Raw genomic sequence first — 19,411 nt, forward strand, 5'->3', positions numbered from 1 at the left:
ACCTCATAAACACAAACAGAAACTGCAAGTGTTCAGGGCCATAGAAAATAACCTATTTATTTCCTTCATTATGCAAGCTTCAGTCAAAAAATAAACTAGATCTTTTATTTGATTAAAATTATGCCCTTTATTGATTAAAATAATGTCCTTCAAATTTACTGTGATTTATCATAAGATTATATAATTACAGGATTTAATAAATAAAGGACAAGTTGGCTGAGAGATCTCTGTAGATAATGCCACTTTTCAGACATTAGTTTGGAGTTTTCTTTCACCTGTTGAACTAAGATTACACCTGGATATTAAAAAATATTTTTAGTTCAAAAAGAAGCCCTATACAAGAAGAAAAAAAAAATTAATTTTGTTTCCAGAAGTGAATTTGAGATTCCCTATTCAGAATACATGTTTTTAAAAGAAATGCGGTTCTTTTTAATGTGGAAAATGACCTACTGATTGTCCTGTAAGCAATATCTAATGAATAGTTTCAAAAAACTCCCTAAGTCTCACACTGATACCTAACAAGAAATTTTTCACTCTCATTTTCTGTACCAGGTATCAATTTGGCAAACTGCATTTTTTAAAAACACTTCCAAACATACCTAGAAATAGAAACCTGTAATGAAAATACTGGAAAACCTTATACTGTTTTGGTAGAATTTGGGTGCTGTAATCACATCCAAAGCACATTAAATATGTGACATTTGTAATTCCTCACGTAGGAAGTGCCCCATGGTAACACAGTGTGACAGTTGTGTCTTGCCACTGCGGAGATCATGCCATTTTTTTCCTGGCTGGTGGGTAAATAGAGGGCTTCATCTCTTTATTATCCTCAGCTGCTCCTTAAATTATATGCCTGTCCACTCTATAATGCCATGAAAACTTTGTTCGTGGAAAATGAGTTGTAAGCAGCATTATCTCATTAAGAATTCATTAAGACTATGGCCATGTTAATGCTGAATAATTTCTTTATTAATGGATGGCTGCCTGCTATTTGTATCTTCTGTCAGATACAGTCTTTAAAACAGGTCAAATACATTACCACTGTTTTTGAAGTGTGCTAAAGTTCTATATTTGTTCTTACTGTTTCTTGCAGAAAATGTAGAATCAAACTTGGCACTGGCCTTAAAAAATGAGAGGTTTTCAGAACACTGTATTTTTCATGGATGAAAATGAAACGGAAGAAGAGAGTCATTGATCATGCACTGAATATGAAGTTATGAACTCTGAGAGGCAAGTTGCAAACAGGATAACCTAATGCAAATATTAGCAGCTTTAGCTGCGTCATTTTTCAACATAACTGCCACATGTGTAGTGTATGGGTTTATTGAGAACTGTGGTGCCAAGCATCAAATCAGACTGTCATGCAAGTAGGTTACTAGGTTGCTTTTGTTTCTTGAGCAATAGTTCCATCAGGTTTGTTTTTCATGAAACTGAATGTGTCACAAAAGTTGCTGAGTGAACTACAGAATTGCATGTGTTTTTGTACCTACTCTATTTTTATGACTTTTTAAAATTGTCCTTGTAATGGTTTCAAATGGCTTTATTGCTGTTGCTTGCTTCTGCTTTATATCAGTGTCGTTGAATTTTTTACAAATGTGTGTTTCTGAACAGACTGGGTGAAAGCTTTCCATTTTTAGCGTCTGCAGTTGCTTTTACTTACATTTCATGAGACTGGACAACAGAGAGCAGCTAGGGGATTCAGAGGGAATTTCGGCAATTTCTTCTCATCCTGAGCAGCTTTCGAAAAGCAGGAAAAATACTTCAGCCTTAATGCAAAACCAAGCAGTGCTGCTTTTCTCAAGTATTTATTTAGTACTGGCATCCCTGGGCCGTACTGGCATTACTGTTCCAGTGCTGTGCCACTCTCAGCAGTTCCCCTCGAGCGGCCGCTGAGCTGGGGGAGGTCTCTTGTCCCTGGGCCGCCTTTCCATGCCGGGAAGCGGCCCTGGGCGGCGCTGAGTTTCACTTTCTGTCCTCTCTCCCGGCCGAGCGGGAAATGAAAACTGCGGGGCGGGCGCTGCCGCCGCCTGACGCACCCGAGCGGCGGGACGGCCCCGCTCCGCCCCGCTGCCCTGCCGGATCCCACTGCCCTGCCGGCTCCCGCTGCCCTCCCGGCTCCTCCGGGTGAGCGGCTCCTCCGCGCCGCTCCGGTGCGGGCAGGCGCGTTTTCCGAGCCCCCGCCGCCCCCTTTGTCAGCAGGTGAACGTGAGGTCCAGGCGAGGCTCGAAGCGCTGCTGGGTCCTGCGGTAATTGGTAAGAAGCCTTTTTGCTGGTCTGTGAGATAGGTCGAGGCAGAGGTGCAGTGTGCCGGGAGGGAAGGTAATAAAAAGAGGGAAATAAGGGAGAGTGGTTCGACAACAGGGTGGGAAGTCTCCTTTCAGTCGCATCCCGGAGAAGTGTGGAGGTGATGCGCTCTTAGGTACTTCCCCTTGAGGATGGGTCATCACACTGAGTCTCTGCTGGAGCCCTTCGAGGAGCACCTTGGGGCATCACAGAGTCATAATATCATAGAATGGTTTGGGTTGGAAGGGGACCTTGAAGATACCTAGTTCCAACCCCCTTCCCATGGGCAGAGACACCTTCCACTAGACCACGTTGCTCAGAGCCTCATCCAACCTGGCCTTCCCACCTGCAGCCCACCACCCACCCCAGCACCATCTGCACCCCAAGATGCCCGTGAGGGGAAAGGAGACTACGACGGTGGGGAAGGGGTGACCAGGGGCAGAGATGGGGCTACTCCTCAGGCAGAGGGGCACTTTGAGGCACAGGGCATGAAGGCACCACTGGGGGTTTGTTGTGAGAAGCCAGTGTCTTGGGAGGGCAGATGGAACTGTGGAGCAGTCCAGGATGAGAGGGAGGATGATGGGCTTGGCTGAGGGAGAGCAAGTGAGAGGGTTAGATGATTACAGGATGCCCAGTGCTAGTGGAGTTGCTTGGTGCAGCCAAGGTCCTACCCCTGACCTGCAAAAAAAACCTGAGAAGTAACCCTGCTCCTGTGGTGAGAGAGGAGAAATTGGGGGCAGGAGGGGAGCGTACTCCTCAGTTCCTCAGCTCACTCACCAGTTTTTTTATACACTTGTGCAAGGGAAAGACGGTCAAGTGCAAATCTTCGGAATGCTTTACTGCTGACAGCCAGACAAAGTGAGGCAGTTCCATGCCAGGGTTGGGAAACTGTGTTCGTGTCCCTGCTCCAGTACCCGGGTTCTTGCTAGAGGTGCCTGGGGGAGAGTGTCATTGAACTAGAAACCCAAGTCCTCCTCTCTCTGTATCCTCCTGCATCTTCATGCCCTAGTATTTTTCTACCTATTTCTCAAGTCACCCAAAGCCCTGAGTTTACTCATTAATCCTACCCTTAATCTTATCCTGACGAAAGTAATGTCTTGCTGGTTCGCTTCATCCCTGCTACAGCCCCAGCTATTTTTTTGCCACCTCTGCACTGCCTGTCCCTCTCCTTTCTGTCTTCTTTGACATCCCCACTGGCTGTGAGCATCCCTTAGCTTTTGGCTAAGGCCAACCAGCTAAACCCAGTGGTTCTCATGTTACAGGCCCAGATGGGCTCCCACACCAGCTGGGCTTTCAGAAACCTGAATGCACTGTTAAATCAATTCCAGGGAAAGAGGCAGTGTGTGTTCAGACTCTGTTTTGCCAAGGAAGAAATCAAATAAAATTTCTCTTTTCCTCCATAGCTGTTCTTATCACTGGATTTTGGGTATGTAAAAAGCAATATTCTTGAATCTATCTTTGTCAGAGTTTTTTTTTTTTTTTCAAATAAACTTCTCAGCAAATTTGACAATTTTTAGTGAATCTGAGTGTATGACAGAGTTCAAAAGTAATCTTCAAAAGTAGAGTTGGAAATAATTATACTTAAGCTTAAAGATAATAATTGGGAAAAAAATCCGTTTCTAGTTTTTCTGCTTCAATTTTCAGAAGCTTTGATATTTACAATTATTAGGCACAGTTAACCTGAAAACATGCTTTTAAAACAAAGATTTTCTTTCTGTGAAAGGTGGAATCAGGATATTTTGCTTATTTCCCTTCCTTGGTAGCTTTTCTTCGTTCTTTCAGCACCTGGCCTTCGGTTGATTTTATGTGCTGTTTAATATTTTTAAAATAATAATATCTGAGCATTTGTTTTGTGGGTCCCCCCTCCTCACCTGTGAATGCTTCCCTAAGCATATCCACTTTTTTCTAATTCTGTTCTTTGTGTTGGAGGTGGGCTTATAAAAAGTTTCAATTTTGTATAGTTGCATTTGAACATTTATCATATTGTTTTGCTCATGTATTTTTACTTTGGTTTAGTAGTCAGTAGCTGAGTCACAGGAGAATGTCTCAGAGTAATGGTCTGTCGACAGTCAAGGTATTGTAATGGTTCCCTTGTGCAATTGTCTGTGATCACTTGAAGGAACAGAAAAAGAAACTGATATTTCAGTTCTTAAATGTCTTTCAAAAACTGCAGTCCGAAGTGCCACAGTAGAGCTGTGAATAAGGCACTTAAAAACAGTGCAGGGAGCCCAGCACAGAAACCAAACATACTTGTCAGGTCAAAAGGCTAAAAAAGGTGAAATTTGCCCTTTTGAATACTTGGGGTACTTCGGGTGATAAAATGTTGCTTTTACTAAACATTGGAGTTTTGCAACATCTACCATTGGGATAATTTTAATCATCTTATTTACAAAATCTCCTTGAACAGGGATATCTGGAGTTCTCTAGTTAGATGGAGCTGTTTCTGTGGAACTGAAGGTTCATTTATTTATATAGCCTCGAGAGGAAGACAGGATGAGCAATTGCCATTAAACTCTGTTACCTTGCACAGCTACAATACCCATGTTATTCAAATACACCAAATGCTGTTGCAGTAATCTTGCTTATTTTATTGATATTCCAGACCAGGCTGGACGGGGCCCTGAGCAACCTTGATCTAGTGGGTGGCATCCCTGCCTGTAGCAGGAGGGTTGGAACTAGATTAAGGTCCCTCCTAACCCAAACCATTCTGTGATTTCACCTTTTTCGTAATGAAAATATCACCGACAAATCCAGTGGGTTTGGATGCTCCCACTCCTTCTGATCTTGCTGTGTCTCTTTGCCATCCTTCTGTCTTTTTACAGTATTGTAGATGGGACAAAACAGTGGACATCAAGAAAGAGGCAAGAAACCAGAGCTGGCACTAAGTGAGACCATGGAGGCAGAAGCTGAAGTACAAAGTAATAAAGATGAAGCCAAAGAGCTGAAGGCCAAGGAACGGAGGCTGACATCAGTCTTTGGTGTGGCAGACTTAAAAAATGGTAATAATATTTTGTCTGTTCTTAGCTCTAATATTTTCTGTTTCTAATGGCTGCTGTTCTATATTCTGTCCTTGGGCTTCATTTTCTCCTATTCCTTACTTCTTCACTGAGGAATATGTAGATGATTATTATTTTATCCTGCCAAATAACCATTTCGGGGGAATGGATTTCATGAGGATCTCATAGCTTTTTCCCATTTTAAGTCCTCAAATTGGCCATTGCGGCCCAAAAGGTCTAGATGGTGGCTCTGTCTCTTTCCAAACAAAGCCAGCATTGATTCTGGGTTTACTAAACCATGAACTAGGCCCACCCTTACCACCGACTGTATGTATTTCAAAGGTGTTCTGGGTTTCCATTCTGTGTCCTCTCTCTCTTTGGTGATGACTTCAGAAGCAAAATTTCTAATTTCTGACCAGAGTTGCTTATACTGCAGCGGGGTGTAGCGACCGAGACACGGACACACTCGCTGGTCAGCAAGAGGATCGTTTATTATTTATTTCAAACCTCTATTTATAGAGGAACTAGTTTCATTTCTGGTCTGTTAGCTAAGCCTCTTCAACCTATCAACAAGCAATACTTGGCCCTATAAAATTACAGTGTGCATATTTCTACCTGTTAAACAACTAATGTCCATCTTCGCAGCTATCAGCTTTCAACAGCTTTCTTCTTTTCTTCAATAATCTTCTTGTTCTGGGTCATGGACCTTTGGCTCCATGCACCTTGTAGACACTTCCTCCCACCTTCTGCCACATTCTCTTCCATTCTGGCAATCCCCACTGCTTCGTTAACCCTTTGTGTGCTTGCTTTGGTCACGATCCTACACAGTGGGGCACAGAACATGCCACCTTTTTAGATGCAGGAGCAGCTGTGACTTGCTTCTTCTCTCAGGCTAGTTCCTTTCTTTGAAACTGAAAAAAAGCCATACCAGAGACAGGCTGAAGGGAACCTTGAATCCTACCTGATGGACAGCTAGGATCTCGTCCCACACGGAGCTCTTAATTTTTTTCTTAGGCTTTGCTGTGTAAAAGACTAAATAAAAGTCCTTTTGCTTCCCGTGGTTTTATTTTCTGTTTAGGTGTTTCAGGTGGTTTCAGAGGACTGAAAATAGAGGAACTGGGAGAAATCTGAGTATCATTATCCAGGCTTACTTGGGTTTTTCCTGTCAATTGCCAAACAAAACCAAAAGTTATCTACTTGAGCAACAGAAGAATAGATTGAACACTTTTTCGGGTCTGACCAAGATGCTCAACCTACACCACTGAGCATGTAGAATGGCAAGAGGAGTTTGCCACTTTCAAATAATTTTCACTTTCTTTTCTTGTACCTATCTCCAGGCCTCACTTCCTCTTTTTCTATTCCTACAGGAGCTATTGGACTGTATAACCTTGGACAGAGCTGCTGTCTGAACTCTCTGCTCCAAGTGTTCCTCATGAATATACACTTCACAGGGATACTTCGAAGGTACCACTTGTTTGAACTACCAGAGATACTTCCATTGTTGCTTTGTTGCCTCCCCCTCTTTTTCATATGGGATGTGCATTTGAAGGATTAGATCATTGAGGTGCTATCAAAGGTGCTTTCAGCTCCCTCAGCAAGGTCTCTGCCTTGTGTCTGTCATACATAGTCTAGGGCCTGCAAAAGTAGAAGTTGCAGTATTCTGACTTGTTAGTCATCTCTGATTCGTGTGCCCTTTGCACACCAGTAACCTACAGTCCTGAACTGAGTCTTTATGACTTGTATCTCTCTTTTCCAAAAGAGGATATGATTTTATTCCAGGTTTACTCATAGGCCATTTTAAAAAAAGGATGTGTTGTGCCTAACCATATCCACTATTAATTTTATAACTTTAAGCATGTAAACACAAACATTTGGTAATCCCCAGCCTCTGGCCCCTGATTGCCCTGGTTAGCACCTCATAGAGAAGACTAATAATGTTGTTGCAGATCAAGAATACATAGCTTTACTTTGTCTTGCTTGACTGTTCTCCCTGGTTGTTTGTGAGGAGGATTTGGGCTTCTGCCTCCCTACCAACTACAATAATAACTGGTTTGATTTATTTTCAATTTACTCAGTTTACTGCAGCTTTAATCATCTAAGTGGATCATTCCTATTCAGTTCTTTCTCTACATTTCTTGGATGCTCACTACTGTGCAGAGGAGAAAGAAGATGTTACTGACGTGCAGAGATGAGAAGTGTCATGAATGGGCAAAGCTAAATAATGTAGACAGTAGGTTACCACGGTTATTTGAAGAAAGACTTAGAAAAACCTGTGGACTGCAATAAATTTAAGGAGGATAAAGACCTTTTCAGTTGTCATGTATTTGAAATACAAGCATTTTGATTTATGTGCCCATGAAATTTTGAGGGTATGTTGAGAACGAGGACATGAATCAGTGGGAGGGAAGAACAGCTCTGAAACTGGCTGTAACTAATGTTATTTCTAGAGCCCAGAAAGCACTTGAGGTCCTGCTTGGCTTGTCCCTTACTCAGAAACAGGCCAACTTAACATTGTGGCCTTTCACTTTAGAACTGTCAGCCTGTGCTGTGGGGTGAGCTAGTGCAGGTGACTGCTTCCCCTTTTTTCCTTCTTTTGCTGAAAATATACTCATTCGGGTTCCTCTTGAGTTGCTAGCTGGGCTACTTACCTTCTGCTCCTTCAGGTGTGATGTCTGATATTTCTCCATTGTACCCCTTGATGACCATCCGTGTTGCTTCTTCCCTTTGTAGGATCACAGTGCCACCGTGTGCCGCGCAGAGGAGGAGCAATGTCCCGTACCAAATGCTCCTGCTGCTGGAGGAGATGCAGCGTGGCAAGCGCAAAGCTGTTCGCCCCACAGAACTCGCTTGCTGCCTTTCAGCGCACAGAGTGGAATGTAAGCAGCGCTGCCTCATGCCCACCTCTGCCTGCAAACCCGGGGTGTTGATTACCCAGCACTAACAAGCAGTGCAGACTCCAGCATCTGCATTCAGAAATGTCAGGAGTTAGGTACATGATGATGTAGTGCTCTTTATAGCTGCTCCCCACCTGTTAGTGTGATGCTGTGTGTTGCTCATGAAGAGGGGGAAAAAAAAACCCTGTTGTATATCCTTGCTGATGTCCAAAGGGAGAGCAGTCTATCAGACTGCTGGAAGACTCAGCTACAGACACTGACCAAGGGGAAAGGGCTGTGCAGGGCTGAGAAGACAGCTTAGAACTTGATTTGTCTTGCTGTACTGGCATCATAATAGTGAAATAGCTGCTGTTACTTGTTAGAAAAAAGCGATAGCGTGGAAAAGATAAGTTCACACAGATCCCCAAGGATAGAAACTCTGTACTTCCTGTTCCTTTTTATAAGGGCAGAGAGAAAAATTTGCTGTCTTAATCTCTCAACTGGTCAAGAGTTGAGAGAGAGAGGAGAGAGAGACTGTTGAATGCACGTGTGACTGTTGAATGCACGTGTGACTGGTGACAGTAGGATGCTGGGAGTCTGTCTATGTGTACAAATACACAGGGTGTATCCAAATGTCCTGATCTTTATTGTATGATCATAGAATGAGCTGGGTTGGAAGGGACCTCAGAGATCATCAAGTCCAACCCTTGATCCACTACAGCCATGGTTACTAGATCATGGCACTAAGTGCCACATCCAGTCTCATCTTAAAAACCTCCAGGGATGGAGAATCCACCACTTCCTTGGGTAGCCCATTCCAATGTCTGATTACCCTCTCTGTAAAGAATTTCTTTCTAATATCTAACCTAAACCTCTCCTGGCACAGCTTAAGACCATGCCCTTTTGTCTTGCTGATAGCTGCCTGGGAGAAGAGACCAACCCCCACCTGGCTACAACCTCCTGTCATGTAGTTGTAGAGAGTGATGAGGTCTCCCCTGAGCCTCCTCTTCTCCAGGCTGAACAACCCCAGCTCCCTCAGCCTCTCCTCATAGGACTTGTGCTGGAGTCCCTTCACCAGCCTTGTTGTTCTTCTCTGGACCTGCTCCAGCCCCTCAATATCCTTCCTGAACTGAGGGGCCCAGAACTGAACACAGCACTCCAGGTGTGGCCTCACCAGTGCTGAGTCCAGGGGAAGAATCACTTCCCTGGTCCGGCTGCCACACTGTTCCTGATCCAGGCCAGGATGCCATTGGCCTTCTTGGCCACCTGGGCACACTGCTGGCTCCTGTTCAGCTTCCTGTCAATCCAAACTCCCAGGTCCTTTTCTGCCTGGCTGCTCTCCAGCCACTCTGTCCCCAGCCTGTAGCGCTGCAGGGGGTTGTTGTGGCCAAAGTGCAGGACCCGGCACTTGGCCTTGTTGCACCTCATCCTGTTGGAATCAGCCCAGCTCTCCTGCCCAAACAGGACAGCACTGAAAGAGGAGGTGGTAGCCAGCCATCTTTGTTAAGGAGGAATGCAAGATAAACTCAATATTTCTGTTTGCCTCATTTCCCCCCTTACTCTGAATGGCTTTGCAGTCTGCCTTCCTGTCAAAGAGAAATGCCCAAAGGGAATTTGTAAAGCTTGACTATTTCCCACCTTGTCCTTCTTCTTTAAAATTCAAGTGTGGTTCCTAAACTCCAGCATCTCAGAAAGTGGTTCTTTTCCTGGATCATGCATGTGCTATTAGACATGAGGAAAGGTGTATGTTCTGAGCTTTGTTTAATCAGAGATGTCTGTGATCCTACTAGAACACAGCTGAAGTCAGTACCTGCAGACTTGCATTGCTGGGAAGTTGAAAGCACTTCCGTATCAGGTTGTTGGATTATTCTACAAAATTTGTTCCACCTATGATCAAGCAAAAAGGTAGTCCAGAAATACTATGATTTTGCTGTACCGCATTTAATTTTTTCCCAGTTCCTAACTCTTGAGTTCCTCACTGGCTGATAAAATCAGTTCTTCACATTCAAGGATGTAGATTCTTTTCTTTCTGCCTAAATTTAATCTTGAAGCAATTCCCTGCTGAGCCATTCTAAGCAAGCTGTGCGTTGAGCTGTATCCCACCACTTCAGGTTTCCTAATATGCCAATTTAGCTAGAGTGCAAAGCATAATGTCACTTCATCATACTTGGCTTCCTGTGCTGAAACCATGTGCTGGATAGAGATCAAGGGGTTTATACTATTTGGTGTGTGAGACATAATTTTATCTCAGCACTCAGGAGAATTATAACCTTCACTAGGGGATGGGGGAAAAAAGGTCTGTGGTGTAATAAAGGTGAAAAAGAGAACAGAATCTTCTCTTTATTGTTTCTAAGCAGGATTCAAAAGGAACTTTTTGCAAGGAAATGTAGTGATAGGGCAAGAGGTGATTGCTTTAAACTGAAAGAAGTTGGGTTTAGATTTGATATTAGGAAGAGCCTCTTTACTCTGAGGGTAGTGAGACACTGGAACAGTTTGCCCAGGGAAGATGTGGATACTCCATACCTGGAAGTGTTCAAGGCCAGGTTGGAAAATGCTCTGAGCAACCTGTTCTAGTGGAAGATGTCCTTGTCCATGGCAGGGGGGTTGGAAAGAGATGTCCTTTAAGTCTCTTCCAACCCAAACCATTCTATGATGCTATGAAATACAGCTCTCAAATCAGTGAGACATCTGAGCCATGTTTTCTGGTAGGTATTTGGTGTACTCTTGCCCCTGCACCTGGTGTCAAGTACACAACTTTAGCACTGGGTGGTGCAAGCCCTCTTATCTTTTCCCACTGCCTGTTCAGGTCACACAGAGAGATTGCAGCTCTTGTCCAGTCTAAGTTCTGTCCCTGGCAGGGAGTGGCAAGGGACAAGAAACTGGATCTAATGGGGGACAATAACTCTGCCTTTGCCCTCTGTGGGAAGTTTGTGCTTGGTGCTGTTCACAATACTTATTGGGGTTGTGTTTTCTGTTTGTCCAGTGTTTGTGCAGCATGATGCTGCTCAGCTGTTTCTGCGTCTCTGGAACTTGATAAAGAAGCAGATGAAAAAGCTAGAGCTGGTAAGGATGGTAACTGAAATGAACACTGACAATTGTCTTAAGTTAAATTCTTAAAATTATCCATCCCCTGTTTGGGTCTTTCCTCACGTCTGTCAAATGGGAGAAGAAGTCTTGATCTCATAACCTACAACATTTTGAATTACAGTTAATTTTTGTTCTTCCTACTCTTAGGGCATGCCAGAGTCTCTGTTCTAACGGGAGAGTTGATTAATAAGTAAAAAATTGATCTTTTTGCAACACCAAATTTAGTTTTCTTTCATTTTTTCCCCCCAAATTTCTGTAAGCGTTTATTGGCATGCCTTGACACAACTTTCCCATTTTTTGAAGTCAGCCATGTGCATTTCTTTCTAATAAGTCACTGTTAGTATGTTATATATATGACAGTTTCTTCTAGCAGACTGGGAAGAGAAAAGAGATTCTTCCTTGACTCAGTCATAGTTTTATTCATACAGAAGACAGGCTTCTTTTGCAGTTTCAAACAAAACAGTACAATTCTGCATCAAAGCAGACATTTAAGTGTTCTGATCTTGTTATAGGCTGTGTCTTTCCCCTCTGAGAGGGGATGAGGGGAAGGAATTGCCCTCCTTTAAATTGTGGGAAGTGGCCTGTCCACATAAGTCAGTGTTAGATCTTGGTTTGAACATTAAAGCAGTAACCTGGCTTGAAATAACATGTGCACGTAGATTTTTCCACCCACAAGAAAGTACATCGTCTGTCATCTTCATAAACCTTGTTTTGGCCTTTTTTTGTCCCTCCAGGTTGAAGAGCTGAGTGATTTGTACACTATCTGCATACAGGAGCATCTGGCCTGTCAGAATTGCTCTTTTGAAATAAAGAACAACAGCTGCATGTTAACTCTTCCACTGCCAGTGTTGGATTCCAGTTCTCACAGGCTGAAGACTCTGGTAAGTTTCGTGGCAACACTGTTCCCTTGGGAGAAAGATTCCCCTCTGTCACTGTGGGAGCCATCTCCTTGCAGCCCTGGTGTCTCCTGTGTCGCACCTAGAATCTCTGCAAGATTTCTGTAGAGCGTTTGGGACCACCTTGCTTTCCTCCTTCACATTTCTTATTTGTTTGGAAGAGTTTTAGAGGTCTCGAAAAATTTGTTTGATTTAGGGGCTGGAAAATAAAGTCCTTGAATCACCTTTCTAAAAAGAGTGTTGGCTAAATACTCTGCAACAGACTCAAAGACTCAAACTACGCAGTGATGTGTACCTGTGAGACCTTAGATACCACAGTGAGGTGCCCTAGATGACTTGGAATCCCTGGCCAGACACACTGTGTTTGCCCAGTGCAGTCGTCTTTCACTGTTGAATCAGTGCTGCAGATAGAGCAGTGCTGGTGACTGTGTCGGTGCTGCCACAAATATAGTGGATTTTTGAGGTGCCAGTTCACCACTGGACCACCTGACCCTTTATACTTTTTCATCATTACTCTTTGAAAACCTCTAAAGCTTTGAAGTAGGTATAAAAGACACGTGTGCATCAACATCTTCTTTGCGAAAAATGTGGTACTCCATTTTTTTTCCCAACTAGTGCAATCACAACAGCAGCTAGGAAAAATGGGGTACCTTTTTTTAGGCTGCTGGGCAGTCTTTTGTCCTTTGAATAAAATATGCCTTCTGTAGTTTTGTTATTTGTTTGTACTCTGTGAAATAAAGTAGAAATAGAAACCCAGCTTGAAGGAATTCAGTTGAAAGAAATCTCCTCTGTCTTCATAGGAGGACTGTTTACAGTACTTTTTCCATCCAGAAGAGCTGACTGGTCAAAACATGTGTTTCTGTCAACAATGTGGAATGAAAACACCTTTTTTGAAGGTAATCAGAGAATTATTTTCCCATAAGTCTCTCACACAGAGAAATTCCTTTAGGACTGGGAAGGGTGGGGAAAGGACTCAACCATATCAGTTTAAGAGGAGATCAACAACTCAGATTTGTCAGCACAGAAGTATCAGCAAGGTATAAACCACATGCATCTTTCCTCCTGTTAGGAAGTTCCCTGCTGTAGTTGTAGCTCTTGCTACAAAGGGTTTCATGAGTTTTACTCTAAGCCACTGAGAAGAGGAGCTTCTGTTGGTTTATTCTGTGTGTGCACTGTGGGCCTTTACACTGCTGTGTAGCTGCAGAGGTGGACAAAAATATGTTACTTGAACTGTGCATACACCTAAAAGTAGGATACTGTAGGATGATTTCCTTTCTTCCCTGCTCTCCACTGGGCTCCCTATTTTTCACAGTATCAGTCTGTGCCAGATGATGAATTAGCTGTTTCATGAAGAGGCAAGTGCCTCTTAAAGAGAGCAGCATGAGGGAGAATGCCTTAGCACAAGGCTTGGAGGGAACTTCCCACAACATTTTCACTGTTGGGCTGCCTCTGAGGCCACAATGAATCCATGTGTCTTAGTGACAGCCATGGCAGCAACAGGCAGTGCTGGAAGAAATGAGCTGTCAGCTTGACATCCTTCACGGAGCTCCAGTGGTCACATGTCACAAAAAAGTTGGTTTGCCTCTCCTTGCCCTACCTAGTACTAGCAATCTAGGGTTAGGAAAGCAGATGAGAAATGAAGCAACCCTTGACACACCCGAGGCTGAGTGCTGATCACACTGAAGCTGAGAAACTTGGTTATCACAGCTCCATTATGTGTCTTGTGTGCAAATGGGCTACAAAGGTTTGGCATCTGCTGTGTGGTGCAATTGGCAGCCATTCACTTACAGCACTGACTGTTCTCCATGCTATATGCACTGGGTGCCAATGGCTGTTTCCAGCCTACCTCCCCAGGGTTTATTCTTTAGTTTTCAAACACATTATTTATTGTTTTACAGAGCATGAAGCTCGTCTATCTGCCACAGACTCTGACCATACACCTAAAGCGCTTCTGCTTCGAAAAATCATCCTACACGCACAAGCTCAGTCACTATCTCCCATTCCCACGGGACCTTGATTTCAATGGAGTCTTGACAGAAAACCAGTGCCAAACAGATGACAATGAAAAGGTGAGATGCTCCTAAGGCTGTCTAAAAAAGAGAAGATTTTCTTCTTCTCTCTGCTCAAGTCTCATAAAATTTTAAGAGATCACACCAGTACTTGCCTGATTTCAAAGTGCCTGTCTTAAAACTCTGTGTCTCAGACATCTTTCACATGGGTCTGGTCTTAACTGGTTCAGTCATTATTCAGCATTCTGTGCTCAGAGTAAATCACCAAAGGCACAATAACTGGAGCTTCCTGCCATAAGGACAAAAAACAGGCTTTACATATCTCACCAGTCCAAGGCAGGGGAACTCCATTCCTGGTATTTCCCATGCAGTGTTGTTGGCCACAGAGTTGAGCTTAGCAAGGAAACAACAGCTTTGCCAAGTAGCTGAGACCGTTCTGCCCCACCGTGGATCTGTCCCCCTTACTGTGAATTAAAAAGGGGAAATGTGGCAATAGCAAAAGTCACCAGTGTGGTGTTGTCTGTAGTGTAACTCCTTTGCTATTCTTCTACCTTTTTCACATTCCTGTGATCTCCAGGGAGGCTGCCAGCCCATAGCTGGCAGGCTAAACTATGAGGATAAGAGCAAAAAAGGCAGGATCCTCAAGGCTAATCTGCTCTTCTTCCTTTCTCCTTGCAAAATCCACATCCTCGTTGTCCTGGATTTTGCTTCTCTTCAGTAAATGGCAAATGAGAATTACTGCACTAAAAGTTACTCTTTGTGTCTCTTTGCAGGCTACCTGGCAGTATGGCCTTTTTGCTGTCGTTGCTCATTCAGGATCAGCTAGTTGTGGACATTACTGTGCCTACATTCAAAGCCTCACAGAGTGTAAATGGTATTGCTTTAATGATTCTCAGGTTTGCCAGGTGAGGAGATCAATCCACGTTTCTTTTTGTACTTTCCCGACCTCTCCTCCAGATCTTGCTCAGTCTGACTGACTGCTAATTAAAGAGAACCAGGAAAAGAAACTGAAGCTGCAGAGCTTTGTGCACCTCTGCTGCAGGCTCTTGCTTCTGCACCAAACAAGGCCTCAGTTTCTGCTTTGTGACTTGCAAAAGCAGCCATTTGATGTATACCCCTACTTTATGTACTCTACTGTGTTAGAAGAGGAACTGTTTTCCCTTGTAAAGCAGTAAACCAATTTATTAAAAGGTGCTTAGTTCCTGGAAGTGCCACTTACACCACTCTAATGAGAACTGGTGCGCTGGTATCACAACGTGTCCATCTCCTAAGAGTTTTTACCAGCCTCCTCTTGTGTGTTTTTCTTCTCTAGGTATCATGGGATGATGTTAAATGCACCTATGGACATTCCAACCTCCACTGGTATGCAAACATATCTGTTTTTACCTAATGCTGCTCTGGACTTTGGAATGAGGGTAGCAAAGAGAGGGAAGATAAATGGTTTGAATTGCATATTGCCTGGGATATAGTGGGGATGCAGGAGAGCAGAAGAGGCATCCTTGTATTCTGGTTGCTCTGATGGGACTGCATATGACTATACTGGGAGCCTCTAGGGTTACTGAGTAGTCACAAATGGGGCTGGCTGCAGTTAGATACCTCAGTCGGGATTTTTCCATGCTTTTTGTTTTGATCCATCATAAGAAAATGTCTTATGAGAGGGGGATATTATAAGAGGGAGATAATCCCTCCTATAAGCTAAAGTGCTGACAGGGAGTCAGCTTTATATGCTCTCTCAGGAACACTGGAAAGGGTCGGCTTAGTAGATCCAAACCACAAAAAGCTGGGCAGGAGCAAACCTGGGAGGTTACTTGCAACCTTAGATCTTCAAACATATACATCACATTTTGCTTTTTCTTTGCCTTTACAGGGGAGAAACGGCCTATCTCTTGATTTACATGAAAAAACATCCTCAGCAGCCCCATCCAGGACTATCAGAGTGTCTGGGAAAGCTGTGAGTTGTCCATGGAGCTCAGCACCTCTGTGCAAGAGTGGACATGCACAAATGTTCCATAAGAAAGACATTTTGCACTCAGCAACCTCTATGTTCACATTTATTTATGAAAAACACTCAGCTAGAAGAAGGATCTAAGAACTGTTGCAACTAAAACTTTTTCTTTCATGTATTTTTTATATTTATGTGATTCTACATATTCATTTCGTCTTTAAAAGATAGTGAGTTAGTCCTTGTCTCTGCTGACTTAGCATTTTCCTTAATGCTGATGCCTAAATTCCCATACAGGGGAAGTGTTTGGCCTGAAAACCTGTGTGATATTCCAGAGAGGTGTGTGGTATGCCTGGGGAGCATCAGTAAGAGCTTGAGACTTTGCCCTTTCAGCACCATGTGAGATGCTGGCAAGCTGGGCAGGAGACCCCAGAAGTCACCAGAAACATCTGCAGGAAGGATCAAAACCTTTATGCCACATGCCAGTGACTCTTACTCCTTAAAACCTCCCTGAAAATGAGTCACTACAGGGGCTGAGATGTATTTGAAAGTTGGCATCAGCACAATGAGGTGTTTTAAATCAGGAGCTTTTGCAGCAGTTCTGATTTACAAGATGAATTCATATATATTTGTGCAGGTGATTATTGTTTTAACACACTTATCAGGTGTTTATACGCATTTTCTTTCCTGTAGAGAGGGAAATATTCAAAGTAACAGAGATTCTGAAGCTAATTAGTGATTTTGCACGATGCAGGGCAATACACTGTGATAGGGGAAGTAAGATGCCTTGCTGTGCTTGAACTTTTGGGATTTTCCTTAAGTATTCTTCACCTGGTTGCCAGCTGGAATTGTCTTGCCCTCTTCTTTCCCTTTCTGCCCTTGAGGTGGGAATGTCCTTCAAGCAGAAAATGTTCTAGAGAGAACAATTGTATAAAGAAAGTGGGTAATTTTTAAATCTCCTGTTGAGTCCCGTTACTCTGTACTGTTGGTTCCACCTGTACTCCCGTGGCAAGACCACACAGAGGGAAAATGTAAAGAGAGCTAGAAAGGAAGGTTGGTCACATGTGACAGCGTGAAGAAGAGTGTTCTGAAGGCTCATCACAAGGCTCCATTGTGAGGAAAGTCAAAAACTCTGATTGTGATGCTTTTAATGCCCTGGTGGCATTAAGTCTTGTTGTACCACATCCTGTGAAGGGATCGAGGATTCCAGCAGTTTGACTGTATCTTTACAAAGGTGCTATTTTTGTGGGACTGAGCACATTTTAAAATTACTAATGTAGATTTAATAGCAACTGTGTGTAACTTAATTATATTTTGATAGTGATGATGAAGTTCACAAATCATGTCTGTTTTCTTTTGGTATGTGGAAGGTAAATTGAGAAATTATGGAGCATAGCTATGAAATTACACTTTCATAGTGTAGCAGGTATTTATTTTGCTGTATAGCAAGGTCCGTTATTCTGCTCAACTCTCTTTTATTTATACTGTTCCTCCTTCGTTAAAATATCCCGGTGTGTTGTTTGTCACCAGGATGAGGAATTTTCACTCTATTCACATACAAGAATGTGTTTCAATCTTCCTAAAGCACCTCGCAATGGATGAGTAAGAAAACCAAGCTCCTGTTTGCTTTGTCCCGCACTTTGCCGAAGTGAAGGAGCAGAAAAACAATGCACTTCCAGAAACTGGGAAATTAATGGGTTAAGAGACTGACAAGACATTTCTAGTTAGATATAACTTGAAATTTGAAAACTTATGCTTATGAAAAATGCCTTAAATGTGTCATAACCTTCCAGGGATGTTACCCATCAAGGAAGCAATTGCAGAGATACATTAAGAATCTTTCCAGTCAGTGAAAAAATATTACTCTCAATGAAAAGTAGTAAGTGTTTTTTAAATAAAATACTACATGATAAATTCCCTAGAAAATGGGTCTTGTGGTTTATTCTTGGTCTGTTGTTCCTAAACACCGTAAATGCAGGTGGGAGGCCACATGGCACATGCACAGAGGTGAATGCTCAGGTTGATATTTGGGGTAGAGCTGCTGCTAATATTTAGCTCCAAGAACCAAGGAAAAGCAGCTAAACCTGGTCACTTCACCCTTGTGCTGGAGACACAATGGGTTTGTTTTTAGATTTGCTGTCAAGCTTATATTTGCTTCCAGATGCAGATGGGCCACGGGAGGAGCGGGAGGGTGTGCAAACTGCATGGCAGTTTAAAAACTCAGTTTCAAAAACTCTGCCTGACCTGAGCTGCTTTCGCAAAAAGTCACCTTGGCTGCCTCTGTGTCCGCAGCAAAGCTCAGCTGCATACTGCCCTAGGAGTTTACTTACATCTAAGGAAACCCCCTTTCAGCAAAGTGCCTGGGATTCAGTACTGTACAGGCATAACATGGAGATTGGTGCTAATGTAGAGTCCTTGCCTTGGGGTGGCTACAGGAAACAGCTCCTGCATTTCTGCCAGAAAAAAAATCTCCACCACAGAGCCATCACAAAGGAGTCAAGATTATTATTAGTAGTAGTGGTAGTAGTAGTATTACCAGTATTATTAGCCCTGTGTTTGAGTCACTGTGCAAATGAAGCCCAGCACGGATAGCAAGGGCTTTGAAAACCCAGATAAAGCCAAGAGTATCTGTGTGGAGAGATTATTGTATAGGTCCTGGTAACTCCTTATTTCCATTTTTTGTTTGGTTTAGGATTACCAAGGTTTAAGAGAAGGAGCAATAGCAAATTACATATTCTCTGCTTCACCTCTGACAGACACTTCCTCAGATTGAGATATTCCTCACCTTCAAGAAACACAGAGAAAACCAGAAAAAATGTAAATCTATATAACAATTATACATCTCACACGTCTAATTTCTAAAATGTCAATATCTTGTAAATACCAAAAATTATACATGAAAGTAAAAGTAAAAAAATAATTTTTGATACTTTACTTCCAGTATTATTTTAGTTTACAAGGGTCATTTATCAACTAGTTTTCATTGGTATTTACACAAAAAAAGCTGCACATGAGGTCTACATTTATAAAATACCTCCAAAAAAAGCACATTCTAACACAGATTAAAAAACATGGGTTGATAAAACTGTAGTTACTCTAAACTACAATGGAAAGTGTAAAACTTATTAGGACTTGGCATTACTAGTAATTTTAATTGATAATACCTTTACAGATAATTTTGTGGATCACAATAATCTATTGTGTCTGATAGACCCCAACAGCAAATCTTGTGATGATATTCCTGCACTGAACGACTGTCAAGGGAACTTCTTCCAGTAAAGACCAGATAACAGATCTGATAAGCAGATTCTTTCAGTGGCAGTTT

At 42.8% G+C, this 19,411-nt stretch overlaps 1 protein-coding gene across 2 annotated transcripts; it reads left to right on the top strand.

Moving 5' to 3' along the window:
- The first annotated feature begins 2,023 nt into the window (after nt 1-2,023).
- On the top strand, nt 2,024-18,012 carry USP18 (ubiquitin specific peptidase 18). Of its 2 annotated transcripts, none has more exons than XM_064654326.1 (11): nt 2,024-2,253; nt 5,114-5,282; nt 6,647-6,743; nt 8,010-8,155; nt 11,136-11,215; nt 11,974-12,120; nt 12,936-13,031; nt 14,034-14,204; nt 14,918-15,049; nt 15,457-15,506; nt 16,012-18,012. In XM_064654326.1, exons 2-11 carry the CDS (start codon nt 5,114-5,116, stop codon nt 16,097-16,099), a joined length of 1,176 nt encoding a protein of 391 aa, XP_064510396.1. In that variant the 5' UTR covers nt 2,024-2,253; the 3' UTR covers nt 16,100-18,012. The 2 variants fall into 2 exon arrangements, with proteins under 2 accessions (XP_064510396.1, XP_064510395.1); XM_064654325.1 differs by having other exon boundaries at nt 2,026-2,253; nt 5,106-5,282.
- The last annotated feature ends 1,399 nt before the right edge of the window (nt 18,013-19,411 follow it).

The sequence above is a fragment of the Pseudopipra pipra genome, chromosome 5, assembly GCF_036250125.1.
Source record: "Pseudopipra pipra isolate bDixPip1 chromosome 5, bDixPip1.hap1, whole genome shotgun sequence".
Lineage (NCBI taxonomy): Eukaryota > Metazoa > Chordata > Aves > Passeriformes > Pipridae > Pseudopipra > Pseudopipra pipra.

Coding starts and splice junctions, on each gene's coding strand:
- USP18 (XM_064654326.1), top strand. CDS start 5,114: ATGGGACAAAACAGTGGACATCAAGAAAGAGGCAAGAAACCAGAGCTG. Junction 6,744..8,009: donor TTCACAGGGATACTTCGAAG/GTACCACTTGTT, acceptor TTCCCTTTGTAG/GATCACAGTGCCACCGTGTG. Junction 15,050..15,456: donor ATGATTCTCAGGTTTGCCAG/GTGAGGAGATCA, acceptor TTTCTTCTCTAG/GTATCATGGGATGATGTTAA.